The sequence below is a fragment of the Furipterus horrens genome, unplaced genomic scaffold, assembly GCF_987537825.1.
Source record: "Furipterus horrens unplaced genomic scaffold, mFurHor1.1.pri manual_scaffold_12, whole genome shotgun sequence".
NCBI classification, from domain to species: domain Eukaryota; kingdom Metazoa; phylum Chordata; class Mammalia; order Chiroptera; family Furipteridae; genus Furipterus; species Furipterus horrens.
Window position 1 is genome coordinate 45,762,761 of NW_028327182.1, and position 21,639 is coordinate 45,784,399.

Sequence of the window (21,639 nt, forward strand, 5' to 3'; positions counted from 1 at the left end):
ATAAACAAATATGATATAAAAACGGGGGATATGTTTGTAATAAACATAAGATAGAAAGATTTTTTCCACAGAGAAAAGAATCCAATTAGGTATTTTCAGATTGCATTTCCACCTCCTTTCTAAGGCTTCTTTACCTTAGGTCTTGATTGTATTTTATATCTCCATATCAATAAAATCATCCTCAGGGAAACAGTTTCCTTGGCTTCTCCTGTCTGGCTTTGCAGCATTATAAGGAGCATGAGTGGATTTCCTCTCTGAGACAGCCAATTTCCTAAGCAATTAAATGTTTTTTATATTCCAAACTCTGCTTGGGTTGAAATTGTCAAGCTTGATATTACCTGACTGTTGCCTAAGATGTATCCCCAGCTAGTTCATTCTACTGTAATTGCCATCTAACAAAATTTCCAATCTGTTCTCTCCTCAAGGGATCACACAGTACTTGGCAGAGGTGCAGCTTCTAAATTCTGCAAATTATACTTATATATAAATATATATTTTTGAAATGGCAAGGTTTGTAAATTACTTTACCAAACTGACATCCCCACCTGCTATCGTCTCACAGGAAAGACAATGCCATGTTCCTCTTATGTGCATAGATACTTCTGTGTCAGTTCCTTAAAAATAACATAATATAGATGACAAACTTCCATGAAATTCCTCCATGAGGTCAGAGAATCAAGGTGCTAGTTTTTGTCACTTCCAGGAGTGGACATGGCAGACTACCATACAGTCAATGTAGCTCACAAGTGGTAACTACAGAATGCACTGGCTATGAAAAAAAATTATTTGTTCCCAGCTCAACATTCCTGGTTGAGGATGTTGCTATTTCTCTTTCTGGCCAGTTGTTATAGCTTTGAGACTGAATGGAAAAGTGAGAAGATGTATTTACATTTTATAGGCTTTTTATTAAAGGGACAGTCATGGTCTCTGTCACAATGGGACATTTCAGTGGCAGCTGCAGCTTACTAGGGGTTCTCAAGTCCCAAACAGGGAATGAGGTCTAGAAGTCTTTTTTTCTTTCTTTTTTGAGAGAGAGAGAAAGAGAGAGAGAGAGAGAGAGAGAGAGAGAGAGAGAGAGAGAGAGAGAGAGAGAGAGAGAGAGGTGGGAGAAAGAGAAAAACATCAATGTGAGAGAGATAAATTGATTGGTTGCCTCTCACATGGGCCCCCACTAGGGATCGAACCATTAATCCAGGCATGTGCCCTGAGCAGGACTCAAACCTCTGACCTTTCAGGTTACAGGACAACACCTAACAAACTGACCCACACCAGGCAGGGCTAGAAGTAGAAGTATTTTTTGTTTAAAAATTATTTTTTCAAGCATAGAATGTCAACTTCCTATCTTTCAAAAATAGGATTTGGGCAGTTTTTAATACCTTTCCTTTAGCAGAAACATCCAATCCACTGGATACACTGCCAAGCAATACCCTACTTAGGCTCTAAAATACTCAAAGGATTAATCATATCTCTCTTCTCATAAGAAATCTTCAATTGCTTTTCCGCTGCTTATGAAATAAACCCCAAATCCTGTGGCAGCCTTTGTGGCTCCATCATCTGGCCCCAAATGGCTTTTCCACCTTCATCTTGCTCTATAAACTTCATGCAGCTCTTGCCTTTGCCAGAGCAGGCCACATGCCTTTTTCCTCCTGTGTCAAATACCTCTCTGCTTCCTTGTGTCTTAATTCTTAGGGCTCCAGCCTCTGACTAGAATGTGTTAATGCTTATTCTTTTTATGGGAAAAAGATCTTGTTTATCCTGCAAAGTTCAAATTCTGCCTCCTCTGTAAAGGCTTCCTTGACAACTTTATCAACATTATTTGCACTCATTCCTAAATTCTCAAAGCATGTTGCTCATACCTTGGACAATCATGTCACTGGCTTTGTATTACTGTTGTTTATTTTTAGACACTTCTGTGTGACCACATGCCGTCCTAATTTCAAGACCCGGCCCCTTCCCAATAAGCTGTAGTTCAATTGGGCAAGCAATAAAGCCTCCCTGTCTTTATTTCTCATAGCATTAAACATGGAAGAGGAGCTCGGAAAACATAAAGAAATGAAATATAAACGCCTATGGTCCCTAATTATCCTGTAGGTGTTAGGAGAGCTCCTTCAACTCCACCTCAGGGATTCTATTCTACATTTTTCTTCTGTCCTCCAAGGACCCCAGAGTGGGGTGATATGTGTTAAGGAGGCTTTGTTATGAGTTTGGAATAGGTGCAAATTCTACAGAGCAGGGGCAACACCAAGACCTACATGCTCGCGGGAGGAGACTCTAGCCTAGCTCATTCAACACATGTCAGAAGGCAGTAGCTGATAACGTTACTGCCTCTCTTTCCAGGCGCTGTATTGAGTGAAGGTGTGCACACATTCACAGAGAACTGTGGCGAGAGCTCTGGAAAAGGGCAGGGCTCTGTCCCAAACAGCAGGACCAAGCCCAGCGGTGTTCTGCTTGCAGGCGACTCTCCCTGCTCACATGAAATCAGCCTGTGAAAAAACAAGAGAGACACAAAGGGCTTCGGTGTTTAGGGACCACCGCCTTTCTCTTTTGGTGGTTAATGGCTAACACTGAAGAAGAAAAGGCGGCGCCAGCACATAGCCTCCTACCTTTTAGCTTCTCGGCCAGCAGAGCAGCTTCGTGCTCCGAGTAGTGCATGATGGCGGGTGGGGAGGGTGGCCGCAGTCGGTCCTCCTCCAGCTTGCGCCGGTGCCGCTCCTCGCGGGCGCGCATCCTCTGCTTGCATTCCCACTCGTAGAAGTCATCCCTGGCCTGGGCAAAGTCCACGTGAAGGCGTCCGGAATCTTTTTTGTCTGTGCTAGACCCTAATCGCATCCGGTAACCTGAAACCAACAGAAAGTCTGGTCACCTAGCAGTATCTCCACGGCAGATTAGTTTAGACCCTTGATCAAGGCGCACTAAGAGAGCTGTTATTTCTTTTCTCTTACAGAGGGGCACCCTTCCCATTGGAAGTGGGACGGAGGCAGTTATCCTTTTCCCCTGGAACCTGGAAGCACTGCCAAGTCAAGCCCATTACAGATTTGGGGATAAACACACTGCTGGGAGGTGTGATACAGGGTCTCCTACCCATTTGAAAGGATGTCAAGAACCTGGGCAATTATCCTAACTCCTTCTTCCCTCTGGCTTCCAGGAAGCTCAAAAACAAATATGACACAGTTGTTTTTTTTTTTTTTTCTCCCCTCTACCTTTTTTATGGCCTTGATTTTATATTTTCAATTTGCTATAATGCTACTGCATGAGCTCTCTTAAATTCTTTTTAGAAAGAGATGGAGTAGGAGTACATAAAGAGTATCTATGATATTTAAATAGATCTACAAAGTAAATTCCACAACACCTCACTCACAGGCGATCACTTCATTCTCCTAGAGAAAGCTGCTGCTCAATTCTCTCTTGGCAGCTGCAAAAGCCACAATTACCCAGGCAATTTTGCAATGCTGTTTTATTTCCACTTATCCTCTGGGGCACACAGGAGAATATTTTACCTTCAATCAAGAGGCCTTGCGTTGCATCCCCTACAGCCCTGCAACAGCCTGGCTGGCAGGCAGTGCTGCATAACTTGTTCACAGTGTTTGAAGGCCACAGGAGCCAACACAAGAGCCCAGAGTTACACCAAAAAATGGGCCTGCAAATCTTCAGGGAATTTACTGTGAACTACCCAACTTACACAGATTGTGGGCAGAAACTTGATCTGAGAAATCAACAGAAACAGAACTGAAACCAGACAGCCAGCCAAACTACAAATGAAGAAGACTTGGCTTTGAAGTTGCTCTTCAGTTTGGGGTACTCAGAATTAAAAAATATAAATTCAGGTCCCAGCAGGATCATAGCATTAAGGGCTGCCAGAGAAAAGAGCAAAATAAGCACTTTTGCTGTGGACGGGCTTTGCAAATAAGACACCACTGTGAAATGTTAGGTTACACTGTGCTGATGTTTAAGATCTTGTGGTAGATGTCAATGGATTATCATAGAATTTTGGGTTGAAACTCAGCTGAAAATCTCTGTAGAGACTGACTTCTTCCAAGTAGGACACTTTACATCATTGAAAAGTTACAAATATGAAACAGATCTCACAACTGATTCCCATTATGCCCTTCTGACATCTAGGTTTCAACTGTGTTATCTAAAAATGGAAAGACATAACAATACCTATGAAAAACGCAAACATCAGATCACAGGTGAGCAGAATTAATTCTAAAGCCGAGTGTATTTTGGTTGTGGGCCATGGGATTTTAACAAATCTTCAGGGCACAGTGATAAATACATGACAGCTGAGCAGGCAGAGTGCCTAAGACTAGCCAGTGTCTCAACTGGCCAAGCACTTTCCCTTGCCCATGCTCTAAGGATTGTTTTTCATACATTTCTAATTCCAAAAATTATCATTAAGGCCTTAAAAGAGACCCTGATGAGGCTGAGTCTAAAATTAGCTTGGCCTTCAGATGTGAACCCAGGCCTAAAATTAGACAAGCCTTCCATCTGGGCTCAGACTTGCAAAAGCTCACATGCATCCTTCCCTCCTTCCTGTTCCTCAAATCAATCAGCCTTTTAGAACTTCCTGTGATGGATGCTGCAGCTGCCACAGGGCAGTGGAGGCACAGCTGGGAGATGCTTATGCACCCAGGCAGGGAAACCAGGGGAAAGGCCTTGGCTGTGGGTTCCTTCTGTCTCAAAAGGGCAGACTGAGGAGCAATGCAGGGATCTGCTGGGAAGCAGGACCAGGGTCCAAGTTGGCAAAATCATAACATCAAGGCATAAATAAAGGAGTACCTTTCTCATGCCTACCTTTGGGCCTCAGACATCTTTGGCAATGTCTAATGAGGTTTCTAATTGGGTCAAACATTGCGTTATGTTGGTGTTAAAGCACCTTTGATCTACTCTAACCCTCTTACTTAATTGGGTGGGGTAAAGTAATACTTTTATTGGTAGAGCTGTGATTAGAACCCATGTTCCCAGAGCAGGGCTCCTGAGAAACAAGTCAGTTCTTCTTTATTATCATCAGGCTGTTTGTGTTAAAAATAACCATTTACATACTGAATTGTTCTTATGTTGCAGGTGCCCTGCTAAGCACTTAATATCCATTATTTTGATTTAGTATTCATAACAATCCCATGAGGTAGTACTGTCACTATCTCAATTTTGCAAATGAGGGAAAGCAGTCACAAAGGAAGGTTAACGTGTCCAAGGCATGTGAAGCCCAGTGCCGGGCACACAACTGAGTCCCTGATTATCTAATGGATGACTCTGAGGCCATAGCTCAAGAATACATGAAAAGTAAAGCAGAGTTGTTTGTGTGTTGTAATACATTTTTATTCTATGTTTTGTCTTCCATTTCTATTTTGGAAGGCTTTCAGATTTTTTTTTTCTCTTACTTTGTAAGGTTTTATGGAATAAGTGTCTTAAAGTTCTCCATCCAACTATCTTGTTGAGGAGAGTTTCTGTGGTATTGAAAAAAATTCCCAAGGCTTCTAGGGTTTGCAAGAGAATTTTATAGGAATAGGGGCTGATGGCAGAAATCAAGTAAACCTGGCAGTAATGTTCAGATGGTCTTTTATGTTTTTCCTATTCTTTTTTCACCTTCCCCTTTTGGCTTTGTCTCAGAATCGGAAGGTGGTGCCCAGAGTGACAGACTGAAATATACAGATTGAGAGTATGAAGCAATGGCAATAAGTTGAATCTAAAAATACATCCTTTTAAAGCTACATATTAATACCAGCCCCATAATTCTTAGATTTGGCAAAGGTCTTGTAGACAGACTCCATATACCTGCTCCAACACCCACGGAGTGGAAGGCAGCATTAGGTCTAATTTCAGCACCTGTAAAAATCTCCCATATAAGTTGACACCCACGAAGAAGGGATCATGGAGTGGATTTAACCAAGATAAGTGTACCAGCAATTGGGCAATGATACTGGGTCTTCCCCTAGCTCCCAAGGACTACTTTTTGCAAAGAACTGATTCTGATTTTAGTCCCCTGGTGTCTAGAAAGTGAATCATTTCTGAAAAATTAAAATTATGCTAAGAGAGTATGCTATTCCCCCTGAGAATTACATCCAATAATAATGGTCCTCAGTATTCATAATTGCTTTCCATTTAATAAGCACTTGAGATCATTAAATAGAAACTTGATGGAATTCCTAAAGACTGGAATATGGGAAGGCATTCCTGCAGCAAGGTACATTCATAGACTTACCCTGGAGCTTCTGGCAGCCCAGGGGAAAGTCAGAATCCCCCCTCTTCTAGCCCCAAACTGTGAGGATTTTTATTACACATTAAGGTGAGAGGGAGTAAACTCATATTAACATCGTAAAACATAACAAAATGCCTAGAAAACCCCTTATGTAATGCAAAGTACCAGAAAGGTAAATGGCTTTATCAACCATGAATTCTTCTGCAAAGCGAATGTGACAAAAATTCTTCTTGCTTTTCCGAATCGCTGTGATATCACCACACTGCTCAAAGACTTCCTGAATAATTTCCTCAGTAGCATTTTCTGGTAATCCGCCAACAAACACAGTCTTGCACCCAGGAGGTCGTTCTCTTGTGGAAGGAGGTGGAAGATCTAATAATTAAGCACAAGAAAACAGAGTTTTGCTTTTGATTTCTTTGTCTCTTTTTTCTGGTTCACCTGGCAAAAGTAAAACTTGCAGAGTAACTGTCTCCACTCTGAGTAATGATAAATTTCTATACCAGCTTACATTGATTGTGGGTTGTCTTGTTTTTCAGTTCCTCGCCCCTCCTCCTCCCAAGCTTTCTTTACTTTCTGTGTTGATTTCTACAGAGTAGCTAAGCTTGTCCATGAACAAAGATAAAGCAAATGTTAGCATAATTTCATTGCTCCTTCTTAATACAGAAACCGAGAAAATGAGGAAAAAGCCTTCACAGGGTACAAAGCACGATGAAATGACAACATGATGAAAAACCTTGGTTCGTTATCTGCTTTGTCTTGTTGCGGGATAACGGGGCAGCAAGGCAGAACGTGGGCACTGGACCTCGAAGCACGTCCGCTACTCACTTGGCTGGGAAACCCAGACCTGAAGAAAAGTTTTATTTTTCATTCACATTGAAATGAGCAAACTATTAAATTTGGGAAAGGCTGTATAAAAAGATAAAATGTACACTGTCACAACATTTTACCTAGTTTACATGTAGATTACTAAAGCAATCTCCTGAAAAGTCCACTTGAATAAGGCAACACTGATTAATATGAATAAAAAAAATATCCTAGCTATTTAAGCCTATGAACTTAGTATCTGTGGCTAAATTAAAAAAAAAAGTTCTGGCCCATTTACTTTATCAAATGTATGTTTCATTCAAGCAAATGCAATTTGGCTCAGGAAGTCTGAGATGCAGGCACCCCCCCCCCCCAAATTGCTAACTGCCAAATTAATTCAATTTTCCATATGGCAAAAAACATTTCAGAGTTTTCTCCCACATTTGTGAAGATGAATGGAAGTGCTCACATATTTCACACTATGTTCTGCAGCAAAAGCTAGAGTTCATTGCATGTGAAAAGATTCTTAACGCTGGATATATATTCCCAAATCACGTACTGAATTCATGGTGTTGAATCAGCTCCAGGATAGACACATGGACACATTCCCACATATCTGTTCTAATCTAGAGACAAAGGACTTCCGTGGAATGAAAAATTCTGAGTCACATCTGAAAATGAATGCAATGCTACATTTTTAAAAAAGAGAGAAATTTAAATTGATAAGCAAACGTTTCTCACAGGCATCACTTACTTGGATTTTGAGGGAAAAGAGTACAACTTTTGCAGTGGATTATTTCTTTGATGACAGCCACTTCTGTTGGTGGTGGGGGTGGTACCAGCCCCAGGCCTGGTAACATTGGGTTAATGGGGGTGATCCCAGTCATCATGTTGAGTCCTGGATCAAAGCCTGGCACACAGATTGAGTCTGGAAAGTACACAAGGTAACAATTTGGCTAGAGAATCTGAAATCCTTTGTATTTTCCTGAAAAGATTATTTGACTTTATCCTATTTATTTTTTATGAATTTCTCCTAGCACTATAGAAAGCTATTCCAAAAAGGTAAAGAGAAAATAAAAGATGAACTTAAAACTACATGAAAAAGAAATTATATTAGTTAAAACACTAACATGGCAGAAGGAAACACAGTATATTAAAGTGTAAAACCATGTACCATGAAACTTGGCTATTATTTTGAATGTGATTTTCTATTTCTCAACATTGGTGTACCATTCACATTGCTTTATGACCCAGGATGTAGGAAGAAATATCATTTAATATTGAAGTGCACTGTGAATCTAATCATCAAGCTGTTTTTATCAAAAGAGGCTTCTTACCCAATTGACCTAGATTTAGGGAAGTTCAGTTTATATGTGCACATTTTATAATGATGCATTCAGGTCCAACCTAACCTATTTCCCACAGGAAATAAAAAATGAAACAAAACAAAACAAAGAGTTATTATAATTAGTAGGGCTGGGTTAGATACATGCAGGCATAAAATTAACTATATACATTTCTAAATTCTATTGGATAATCATACTTTCTTCATATAATTCAATAAGCAAATAATTTACCACCCTTCAGAAATCTTTACTCCCTACATAGAAAACCACATTTATACCCTTTATAAAAAATTGAAGGATGCAAAAAGAATGAGTTTTCCAATATAGACACTGAATTGTTCTTTTAGTATGATAATGAAGCCAGTAATTTCAAAGGTGATATAAAAGGACTTTTTTTTTTCTTTTCTGTTTTTTAATAAGTAAGACTTTTCTAAGAGCAGAGACTGTTCAGATGTACTGAATTTCCAGAGCAGCTACAGGGGAATCCCTCTCCAGAGAGTTTTTCTGTTTGCAGAAAACAGATACTCTCACTGGTGGTGTGATAATGTTCCTTCTCAGACAAGTAGTAGCATAGATGCCACGAGGCTTAAGAGTCATGGTGACCCTCCACCACAGACCTCACGGATGAAATTCCCTTCTCTTTCTTTCCTATCCCCCAACCCCTTCTTCTAGGTCATTCCTCTTCTTCCTTCCTGCCCCCTCTGTCTGCGGTTCTCATGGACAGCCAGTGCCTCACTGTGCATGACCTCGTTAAGTTGCTTACCTATGTTGAAACGTCACATAAGCTCAGAGGCAAACTGAATGACAACTGCACCTGGGTTTACTAAGCCATTCCAGAGCATGTAGAAGGACCAGCATAAGCTTCTCCTTTCTGAGAAGAAGTTTATTATAGCTTTCCTCCAGCACCTTGGATATTTCCACTCCTCCTCTGGGTTGAACAGAATAAGCAAGGTGATCCTGATCTATAATCCCAAGAGGACTGCTGTTCCATTTATTAAATCCATTTAATTTGATAGTGTACCACCAGGGCTTCAGCAGAATGAGGTGTTTCTTTTTTTTAGTTTTAATTTTTGTTTTTTTTTTAACCCTAAATATAAATGCAAAATAAGCATTCTCTTTTAAAGCAGCTTCCTTGACATTCTAGGCACTCCCTAATTAGGGTTCTCAGTTTCTTTATCTGTACTGTGGGGCTGTAGACTGGATCATTCCAGGACTCCAGGACTCTTAGCTGATATTGCTCAAATCCAAGGGCTACAAAAAACACATAAACATTTGGAAGTAACAGTGACACTACTGGAACCTGGGTTAGTTATTTGAAATCCTCATAAAGGTTCATAGATCTTATTCCCACTTTACTGGTTAAGAAATTGAGGTTTAAAGCAGTTACATGACATTTCCAGCATCACAAAGCAAACAAATGGCAGAGTTAGAGCTAGAACCCAGGTCTCTGCTCCAAATTTAAACACACCTTATTTTTTTTTAAACTACTTCAAAGTTTCCACACAAAATGACCCAGCTTGACCATTCACCTAATAACATGCCACTACTAGAAATTTACTCTTAAAAAAAAATCAAGATGTGACCTTCTGATCCAGGTGCCAATTCTAAAGAAAAAGTTCCAGAATACAATGGGTTTAATGTTATCACCATTAAAATAACATACTATCTTTCAAGGTGAACATATTAGAAACAGAAATGGGAATATCAATATGTTTATGCCTTTAATTTCATTCCAAACATAAGCTTTACCTGTTTCTTTCCTGACCTGGCCCTCATCATTGTTTGCCAACACTGGGTGATTTAAGGCTGAAGCCACTCAGGGCTGCAAACCCTGACATGAGAGCCCTGTGAGTTATAATAACCAGATGTTTCCCACAAATGAGATGAGAAGCCCAGTGCTTGCATCCTTTTTCAGTTGTAACCAACTTCTGTTTTTTTTTTTTTTTTTGAAGGCCAAATAAGTAAATATATTGTCAGAGAGGGGGGCAAAAGACACTATGTTTTGAGCAAAATATTTTAATATAAACAAGAGTTACTTTGTTTTTTCTGAGACACTCACATGAAGAGACTATGAGGCTTACTGAAATCGGCATGGTGAGTGCAGTAGCTTGAAAAGAGCTTAGAAAGGAATTAACACTTAAATTATGTTGGACCTCAAAGGAGCTGAAATTCGGTATTTGAGGAAAGTAGCAGGGAAGGATTAAACTTTTTATTTTTTTCTTAAAGAACCCATTACTTTTTAACAATATATGAACAGATAGAAATTGTTTTCTCAAATACCATAGGAATCTACTATGTACTAATTCATTAAAGCGAATGCATACTTTTCGAAAGTCTGAGAAAGACACATATGAAGAAAGACAAAGATGAGAAGTGAATGTACGCTCTAAGAGTCAGTTTCTTGTCTTGCTTAGAAAAGGTGCCCCTGTGAACTTCAGAGATAATGAGTTAGAATTCCACTCAGGGAAAAGAGGAAGAAGGCTTAAATTGCAGCAAAAAGGAATCCAATTAAGTATATAGTAGAACTTTCTTTTAAAAACTGTGAATAAGAGGAAGGGTTATTTATTTCAAAGACTATGGCCCTGTCAGCTCCTCTCTGCATTGCTAGCTGCAAGCACAGAGGCAGTAAGGCCAAAGCTAAGCAAATGTTTCTTTTTAGTTCTTTTTTCCCACCCTGACAAGATGAAAACACCAACAAATAACCACCTTACTGATTCATATATAGTCTAATGTTTTTGTTTTTTGTAATCAATTAGATGGGCATTTTCAGGGGCTCGTTGGGGTTTTTTATTCAGGACTTTAGAGGCATGTTGGTTTAATTCATTAATTCATTCATTCATTCATTCAATATTTACTAGGCACATACTATTGCCAGGATCTGGAGTTACAGAGGTAACTGTAATATGTTCCCCACTTCGGGAAACTACAGGGTTTGAGGAGAGCAAAAAGGATGGGCACCAAACTCAAAAGAAGAGTTGAGAAATATGATCTGAGGCTCAAAAGACCAAAAGAACTATCTAGGAAGGGACCTGCCAAGGAGAGCCTGATAGGTCTTGGGAATTCCAAATAATTTCCCACGGCTACAGCATAGTATGCACTTAGCAGTGTGGCTGCAATGTACTGAGGGGACACCAGAGTCAGATTAGATCAGAAAGGATCTTGGTTTTATTCTCTCTGGGATGGCAGCCACGGAAGATCAGATGTGCACTCTGCAAGGCCAGAGGCCCATGCTGGCTGGGCTGCCCCCTACCCTTTCCTTGTGTGCTGACCCTAGCAGTAGCTTGCCCCTTTTCTTCCCTAGTAAAGAGTCATATTTGAGGTGAGAACTAGACCCCATTTGAAAGAAAGATAATAGAGGCCTGTGTCCAGTCAGGGCTGGGCATAACTAGGTTAGGTGTGAGTGTGGATACTGGGCTAGGCTGGGCTGCGGCTGAAGGGACTGAGGTATACCAGGAACAAGTCTGGCCCAGAAAGCAGGACACGGTGCTTTAAGAAAATAATACAAGAAAAGAGGCAGCAATCAAGCCAAGTTGTTGCATTGCATGCTTACTCCTGGGTAGGGATTGTTAGCAGCAGACAAAATACAAATCTAGGCAGCCCAGTTGTGCCAGAGGATTTAATTCACAGGCCACTGGGCCTGAATCCCCCAGGTTGAGGGTTTTGACTCATCCGCGGGGACCTGAAGTTTGGCAATAATACTACAGTATCACAGGTCAAGAAATACCAGGTAATCATGCAGGTTAACTGAGTTGAGACTCAGGCTGGAGAAGCAAGACAGGTTCCAGACAACAAAACCAAGGCCTGGGGTTTGGGGATGAAGGCAGACACCCAGTTATCAGTCCTGGGACGCAGGACAGAGTCGACCAACATCAAGCCCAGCTGGATGCTAAGTCCGGACGGCAGGGCTCCGTGGCCCCCTTCCTCCTACCTGAGACGAAGATGAGACCTCAAGTCCAGGGGGAGCTAAGCACGTGGGACCCAGGGCCTAGGACTTGTACAGGGCAGAGAGACAGGCTGTAGGGGCTCTGACTCACATGTAGTAGTAGCTGCTCTCCTTACTCCAGAAGCATTATTGAGTCAAAATATGATCTATCCTCATTCAACAGAAAAACCATATGATACGCAAGAATTTTCTGTTTACTGGAACTCTAGGATGAAGAAACTGTTTCTCACAATAGTTTCCCACTGCAATTTATAAGCTCTGCTCTTCCATGTCAGTTAAGTTCGTCAACTATTTAAGTAATGCTTTTCTCATTCTATGTCCTCCTTTTCTCTAATATTCTTAAAAATCATTTTACGATCAACAAAGAAAAGCAGTTTTAAAAAAGTGATCCTTTTTAAAACAACTGGGTGAAAATGAGGCCTGCTGGTTCTTGAACCTCTTAGGGCGTCACTGTCTTTATCAGGTGAATGTGAGCATGAACACCCAACAAACTGCCTCCACAGAGAAGACCATCTGTGCAAAAGCTGTATTTCCAAGTGCTAAGGGTCCAAGTCGGCAATCAAATATCCCCATGATCAGGTCTTGGGTCTGCCACGCTTTGGCTGTGTGACCTCAGGAAACTTAACTAATCTTTCTAAGCCTGATTTATAATATCTGTAAAATGGGGATAATCATATTTAAATTTTAGTATTCTTGTGAGGATTAAAAGGAATTAAAAAACCCTGAAGTGTTTAACATAAATGTTCAGCACATGATAAATACTCAAAAATTGGTAGCAATTATACATGAATACATACATGTTATTAAATATTTATGTAAACTTATATTAAATATGTTAACATTGTACACACACAAAGGATCATGATGAAGTGCTTCATTTGACAAACATTTGATTGCCTACTAGGTATTGTAGGTTTTACTAGGTACTTTGTCTGCAAAGACATCATGAGTCCTTCCTTCATGGAAGTAAGAGTCTAGTGGCAGAAATAACTAACCAAAAAATGACAATACAGTATGACAGCTGATATGAGACACTTATATAAGGTGTTAAAGAAACACAGAGAAAGAACTATCAAAACCAGCCTGGGTTACAGGGTGTTATGGTTGAATTTTGTCCTCCTGTAAAAATATGTTGAAGTCCTAATTCCCCTAGTACCTATGAATGTGACTTTATTTGGAAATAGGGTCTTAGCAAATGTAATCAAGTTAATACAAGATCATACTCAATTAGGATGGACTCTATCTGATATGACTGGTGTCCTGATAAAAAGAGAAGAGACACTGAAAGAGAGAATGACTGCCATGTGACAGTGGGGCAGTGACTGGAGATAAGAAGCTATAAGCAAAAAAATACCAAGGACAGCAAAAAAACAAACAAACAAACAAAACAAAGAAAAAGGCATAAAACAGGTTCTTCCCTAGATCTTCAGAAAGAGGATAGCTCTGCCAATACCTTGATTTCAAACTCTACCTCCAGATTGTGAGAAAATAAATTCCAATATTAAGCCACCCCAGTTTGTGGTACTTCGTTATGGCAGCCCTAAGAAACTATTCTGGGAAAGTGTCATGGAAGAAATCCTTGAGGGGGTGACAGCTGACTTGAACCTTTGAATGGATGACTTATATGTAAGCAATTGACATGTAAAAATGGCAGTCCCCAAATATACCCATCAGAATCATAAATGCAAAGCTATTTCAAAAGGTTCTCTTTGAAGAAATGTTGAAAACCAGTCCCCTGGAGGCAGAATTGCTCTTAGGTTTTTGCTTTGTGAAAAGACAAACCTTGAAGATTGCTACATATTCATTGAGAACAAATTAACCACACAGATTATAAAGTAACATAATAGTGTACTTCATAAGCAAATGCCTGCAAGCAGAATCTTTAAGAAAGTAAAATTGAAAATGCTTTGGTGATCTTTCCAAAGAGATCCTGAGATGGAGCGATGTGTCATCCATTTAAACCCAAAATGTAAACCCAAAGTGAGCTCCTTGAGCCCTGCTGTGCACATGGGATAAGCAAAGATGGCATGCCAGCAATAAAGCTTGTCCCCTGTGAGTGGGGTGCCACACTAGCAGCACTGAGGAATGTATCCAGCAACAGATAACTTAAATACCGCTGACTTGAGTGAGCAGATATGTGTCCATATTTGAAAATATGACGTGACAGAAAGTGAAAAGAATTTCAAAACTTCTGACCAAAACTGGTGTGGAGAAGAGCCGACTGTTAAAAGAAGTATGTCAGATTTTCCCAGCCACCTGCACATGAAACATGCACTCAAAAACCAAATGTATTCTGAGTCAGCAGGAGGTGAAAGCCTATCAAAGGTTCTGTGAAATTCACTCACATTGGGGGCCAGTGATTTGAATTTCATGACAGCGGTTTCTGTGCAGAGGCCTGAGCTGTCACCCTCAAGGTAGGTCACTCTTTGTTTTCTGGACCTGTGAAAGACACTCTTCAGACACAATGGGCCTTGCAGCTGAGGCATAAAAATCACGCTGGTATTTGTCATTTGGGGATGGGGGTTCACTTTGATGAGGAAGAAAAAGACTCTGGGTGTTACCAAAGTTCATGACATTTCAAAGTTAAAAGAGACTTGGACATTTCCTAGTCCTACCCTCTTGATTTAGAGATGAAAAAATTGAGGCCCAGAAGGCAACTTGCCCAAAGTTTAGTTAAGAGTGAAGCTGGAATTAGAATCAAGAGTCTTGCTGCTTCATCACCACATTTGAGTTCTTCAACATCACTCCATCCTGTCTTCCTCAAGACATGTCTAGTGACAATACAGTCACTGCCCCCTAAGACGTCCTATTTCATTTTTACAGGGTTCGCCATGAGAAATTTAGCCCTCATGTGTTGACTCAGAACCTGATGTTCTATAGTGAAATTCATTGCCCTTATTCAGTACCCCTGGACTCCTCTCACAGGTATAATTCTCTTTCTTATCATTACTGATCAAATCCATAATGAAAGCTCACCTAAGTAGCCGAGTCTTCTCTCAGCCAGCCTCAGCACCTTGCTTCCTTTAACCTCCCATGTAATGACTGTCCTTCTCTAAAACCACTTTTGAGGATCTCTGAGGTTATCCCCAGAAATGGTCCATGTAGAAGTTGACCTATTGGATTAGCAGTGCGCTCTGCATTTCTGAATTCTAAACTTTATAAATTTGACTGACTTGGCACATTATGATGAAACACAATGGTTACATTCGAATGCTTGCTTTGTGCTGGCCTGTGCTGAAAACTTGACATCATCCCATTATGTGAATCAGAGTCCCATCACAGCTGCCACACATCAAATGATCTCATTCAACTAAACCACATGTCTTGTCTCTACAGGATGCCTGTTTTTCAACGTTGAGGTCGACATTTTGAAACAAAATAAAAGAGTTTGGATTTTCCATTGAATTTTCCAAAATCTGTCTCCTAAGTTTCTCCTCCTGTGTCAAATTTTCCTACCTGGCCCTCAATATCTATACAAGGGCAGGACAACCCTCTTTCTTAAAGTTCCTGTCCAGTCTAATTCACCAGCAAATTTCTCTTTGCTGGTCACACACAGCCACAGAAGCAGAGAATATCCTCTTAGACAAGTCCATTTAGATTCCTGCCCCCTAACATTGACTTCTTCTGAACCCTTTGTTGCTGATGTCCAGTTTTGAGGGCCATGGCCAAGTCTCAGTGAATGTGGGGTTAGTCTTAATTCCTGTGTTGGAGGCTCATGCTAACTTATTTTCCCTGCTCTGTGACCTGCTAGCACTCTCTCAAGTGTTTCTACATCTTAACAGAATGGACTGCAAGGCACACACAATATCCAGGGCATCCGTCCTACCATTCCTAGTAGACACACTTGAGCAGATTAAGTAACTTGAGGGTCTGCCTATATTTCTTTTAATGGTACTCCCCTTTTCTCTCAGTTCCTAGTTTAAAACCTCTATAGGCAACTACATCCCATCCTATGCCAAACCTTTCAGACAGACCTACCTTTGAAAGGTTTTCTACATTTTTTTCTACATTTTTTTGGTCCTCATTGCTATTTAGGTTCTCATTCGCTCTCATCTGTTTGCAAAAACCTCTTTGTATGCCCAGAAGCTATACCTTCTATATCTTCTTCCTTCCTCTTCTGTCCTTCCTCTCTGCATTCCCTCCTCCCATGCCCTTCTCATAACCCTGGACCTGGGATCAGCCAGTGATACCCACAGAAGACCCATAAGAATAGGCTCTAACTCTAACTGGGGCCTCTAAATTATTCTTTCAAACTTCTTTTCACATCCCTATCTCATTAGCTGATTATTAATTTTCTCTATATACAATGTTATGTGACTTTTTACAGCAGGACTGTTATGTAATGATTAAAAAAAAAAAAAAGGCCCGACTAGGCACTCTTGGTGTTCTCTGCTCTGTCTGACAGGCTCATGGCACAGAAGCAGAAAGTAGAGGGAAAACACTATTGAATCTTAAGAAATATTTTTGAATATTTAGTCAAGTACATTAAAAGTGGTCTTTAATTGGATAATTCTAATTATCTATTTGTCCATTTATCTGTCTATCTTTGTAACGAGGGGGGACAGTCCAGGTATATGTTGAAAGACTAAATAACTTATGTCAGCACATTTCTTTCTGGCATTCAATGCCTCCTTGCTTTGTAGAGCTATCCCCTTTCTTTGAAGTCAGGGTAATAACCTGGAGTCATATCAATATAAAGCCCACTATAGTCAGTGCTCATGACAGCAGAGGTGGCATTTCATAGCACATAAATATCTTCATAGGGATCTGCCCTTTGAAACCTGCATCTTCCCAAGGCAATATCGAGGGGATCACCTTTTGATTTCATTTACCAACCTTGCTTTCAGTTTACAAAGCATCTGGGAGATAGATAACATCTCATAAATTTAAACAAGAACAAAGAAAAACATATTCAATATTTAGCTTCAAAGAAATCATACACATATTATTTTAAACAATTTATGTAGGTTTCAATCTAAACATACTGTTTGAAGGCATTGAAGCAATACAAAGTTGGTCTCCTTAGATAAAATTAGCATATAGCTGTGGACTTGGGAGAAAAAAATAAGCCTATTTTATAAGTAAACACATCACGGGTGCTCCTAAAGGAAACTTTAAATCACTAATTATGTTTAAATTGTAGAGTAATCTAATATTAATTTAATTTTTAATACTAATTAACTTTTCTACTAGGCTATGTGGGAAAAGACAACTGGCTGACTTAATCATCACCTTATCTACCAGGTCCAACACAGTCCTTGGCACATAATATCATCTAAAAGAAATACTTTCCAAATGAATGAAAGAAATTACAAAATTCACAGGATTTACAGAGTTCATACTAAAGGCACAAGACAATGAAATATTTGGTTGTTCAATCCACAATGTCACCACATAAATTCATATAAGGTTCTAGAGCAAATGGTGTCTGGCATTCTTTATATTTACATTATTAACTGAACAATGAGAGCCATGAAGGTTTCTGCCTATCATGCCTCTTATTATCATTAAGAAATGCTCATGATTGTTACTCACATGTTACAGATTATGAGACTGAGAGGCCCAAGGACTGAAGGTGTGCTCAGGATCACAGGACACACTGACAGGACCGGCTCTGAGTGCCAGCTCACACGGCCTCCATGAGACGCTACTCACTCTTACCCTTCTGCCAGCTCCAGCTCATGGCAGCAAAACTGCAGACCCGACTTTACAGGCATGAGAAGGCGAGGCAGGAGGGTAAGCACAGCATCCTTTAAATCCATGTGAGGTTAAACAGGTTGGGAACACTTGGAAAATTCAGGACAGCAATGGGTATCTTATTACAATTTCCTTTCATGCCACAGGGGAATGCTATAATCTAATAGCAGCATAAGTAAAATGCTACTTAATCAAAACAAGCTTATGAAAGAGGTAAAGATAAAATCCTAACTCATCTGCTATTAAAATTTTAAATAGGGAGCATAAACCATATTCAATTTTATAATATGGTCAACTAAGGGAAAATAAATATAGAAAAAGAAAGGAAATGTAAATTATGGGGATGAGGAAATAAGGGCAAGAAATAGAAAGGAAGATGGAAAAAGAGGAATCAAAATTTTCTGAGGAAAAGACAGATGAGGAATTGTCTGAATCCTAGGTTCGAGGTCAGGTTAATCCTCCTACCCAACTGACTAGCAAAAGGAGTACTAAAAATAATACTTACCATATAGGGTGGTTGGGAGGTTTAAATGAGTTAAAATACATAAAGAGTTTTAAGGAGTGCCTGGTATAGGGGGACCACTAGATGCATATTAGCTATCACTTTAATGATGAATATTATACATATTTTGATGTATATAATTATGCACGTGTTATAGAGTATCGTCGTCGGCAGCCGTCCGTCTCGAGAGACAATGGTGTAGCTTCTTAAGAGTCTATCTGCACCGCCGAGAATGGCTGTGCAGTCCAACTTGGGAGTGACACAGTATCTGTCTCCTCCCGTGTTGAATCGACAGAGCCTGCGCAGGGTGATATGGAGGGTCTGCTGTTGCCCATGCAGCAGACCCCCCCTCTCTTCGCAGCTGAAGGGTCCAAGGGAAAGACGGAGTCAATACAGCTTGGCTTCAGGTGCGCTGCAGGAGTTGCCGGTGTTGACTACAACATCAAACCGCCTTAGGGACTCCAGCTCCGGATTTTCTGTCGGGGTTTACTCCCTTAGCCTTTCCCCTGAAGAGGTATGCCGCAAGGCAGCGGAGGTTTTTTGGAGTCAGAGTTTTCCTTCTCTGTATAGAGTATACATAATACAATATTGCCTCCTTTCTAAGAAAGGGAATATCCCAATTTCCTGCTGCTCGCCATGTTAATGTTTCATTATCTATCCTAATTTCAAGAAGTAATTCTTTAGGTGGAAATCAGGAGGGTTTCCTAGGAAAACAACCGAGGAGGCAGTGCCATATAATTTCTCCACAGGATAAATTTTACCCAGTGAAGTATTCAGAAAAACACTACTCCCTACCCCCAAGGACCCAGAATATTTTCCTGTGCCTGGAAATGAGAATTACAGAATTCAGAACAATTTCTTCTCTTCTCTTTGTGCCAGAAAGATCAGGTGTTATAACCAAACATTCCAACTGTGTTCATTCATATTTTCGGTGTATCTGCTTTCCCCTTAAACTTAGTTTTTCCCTGTGTAATTCTATTTAACTTAAATGAATATGTGCACTTTGTACGGAGTAGGTACTGTAGCAGAGAAGGAAAACTCTGACTCCAAAAAACCTCCGCTGCCTTGCGGCATACCTCTTCAGGGGAAAGGCTAAGGAGAAGGGAAAGTCTGACTCCAAACCTCCGCTGCCTTGTGGCATACCTCCTCAGGGGAAAGGCTAAGGGAGTAAACCCGGACAGAAAATCCGGAGCCAGAGTCCCTAAGGCAGTTTGACGTTGTAGTCAACACCGGCAACTCCTGCGGCGCACCTGAAGCCAAGCTGTATTGACTCTGTCTTTCCCCTTGGATCCTTCAGCTGCGAAGAGAGGGGGGGTCTGCTGCATGGGCAACAGCTGGCCCTCCATATCACCCTGCCCAGGCTTTGTAGCTTCACTGGAGAGGACACTCCAGCGTCATCACAAGATGTCGACTCAACACGGGAGGAGACAGTTACCGGTTATAAGCTCATCCGATTGGCGAAGGAAACGAGCGCCAGGGGTCTCCTCTGACGGTGGGAGAGGTCATCGCACCTCACTGGACAGCTACCGCCCGCCTCAAGCTGGGCAGCCCCCAGCCAATTAGGTGCCGTCTCGCCATGGCTCGCCTGCCCCACTGGGTGCGTGGGGATCAGAGAGGCGTCTCTTGAAAAGTGGGCCACAAAACACTCGCACCAGGCAATTCCAAGCAAACAACAAGAAAGAAGCCTCCAGCTCTTCGCCTCGCTAGCTGGAACATCAGGACCATGTGTCCCGGACTTACTGCAGACCTTCCGTGGATCAATGGTGCCAGGAAAACCGCTGTCATCGACAGGGAACTGGCACGACTAAACATCGACATTGCGGCTCTACAGGAGACCCGGTTGGCCGACAACGGAACTATCAGAGAAACCAACTACACCTTCTACTGGCAAGGGAAGTCTCCGGACCAACCAAGACAGCACGGTGTTGGGTTCGCTGTGAAGAACACGCTTGTTAACTCCATAGAGCCACCCACAGGAGGCACAGAGAGATTACTTACCCTCCGATTGTCAACAACTTTCGGCCCAGTCAGCATTCTTAGCGCGTATGCCCCAAACCTCTGCGCCACCACTGAAGAGAAAGAACAGTTCTACCATGCACTGGACGAAGCGTTATCCAAGATTCCCAGAAGTAACGCTCTTTATCTCCTTGGAGACTTCAACGCAAGAGTAGGAGCCGACCACATGGCCTGGCCCACCTGCCTCGGAAACTTTGGGAGAGGAAAGATCAATGAGAATGGTCAGCGACTGCTTGAGCTTTTGTGTCACCACGGCCTGTGCGTGACAAACACATTCTTCAAGTGCAAAGAGATCCACCAGGTGTCATGGAGGCACCCCCGCTCCCGCCACTGGCACCAGCTTGACCTCGTCATCACCAGAAGAACGGATATTGGCAGCACCCTCCTCACCCGCAGCTACCACAGTGCAGACTGTGACACGGACCATGCCCTCGTGGTAAGCAAGGTGCGCATAATGCCGAAGAGGTTGCACCACTCCAAGATGAAGGGTCGCCCACACATCAACACCAGTTGTGCCAGCAACCCAGTTAAGACCCAGCAATTCATCAACAGGATGGAAGATGCACTTGGCGAGGGAATGGCGGCAGATGACATTATCGAATCCAATTGGCCACGTCTCCGCGACGCCATATACAACTCCACCATTATTGCTTACGGGAAGAAAGAGCGGAAGAACGCTGACTGGTACGAGGCTCACTGGGAAGAAATGGAACCCGTGATCGAGGCTAAGAGGAAGGCCCTACTGGCTTAAAAGGCCACGCCCACTCCCAGTACACTTCAAGCTCTACGGGCTGCCAGGAACAAAGTCCAGAAGACCGCCCGCCACTGTGCCAACACCTATTGGCTAAACCTGTGCAGAACCATCCAGGAAGCCGCCGATATAGGCAACGCACGAGGAATGTATGAGGGTATCAAGAAGGCAACAGGCCCAATCCCCTCCAAGATCGCCCCCCTTAAGTCCAAGACAGGTGAGGTCATCACTGACCAGAAACAGCAAATGCGGCGGTGGACCGAGCACTACCTCGAGCTGTACGCAACGAGGAACACCGTAACAGACACTGCTCTTAACGCCATCCTAGACCTACCAGTCATGGAGGAGCTAGACACCCCACCTACTGCGGCAGAGCTCGGC

The 21,639-nt window shown here is 41.7% G+C and overlaps 1 protein-coding gene across 3 annotated transcripts in view; it reads right to left on the minus strand.

Annotated features, from left to right (window-relative positions):
* Positions 1-21,639, minus strand: part of ENOX1 (ecto-NOX disulfide-thiol exchanger 1) — a 303,179-nt gene that overhangs the window by 186,503 nt on the left and 95,037 nt on the right. For all 3 annotated transcript variants that reach the window (XM_090258345.1, XM_090258343.1, XM_090258342.1), the window contains 3 exons: positions 7,758-7,931; positions 6,365-6,571; positions 2,604-2,837 (listed from right to left, as the gene is read on the minus strand). In XM_090258345.1, the coding sequence (XP_090114471.1) occupies positions 2,604-2,837; positions 6,365-6,571; positions 7,758-7,931 (615 nt within the window). The remainder of the gene's footprint in view (positions 1-2,603; positions 2,838-6,364; positions 6,572-7,757; positions 7,932-21,639) is intronic.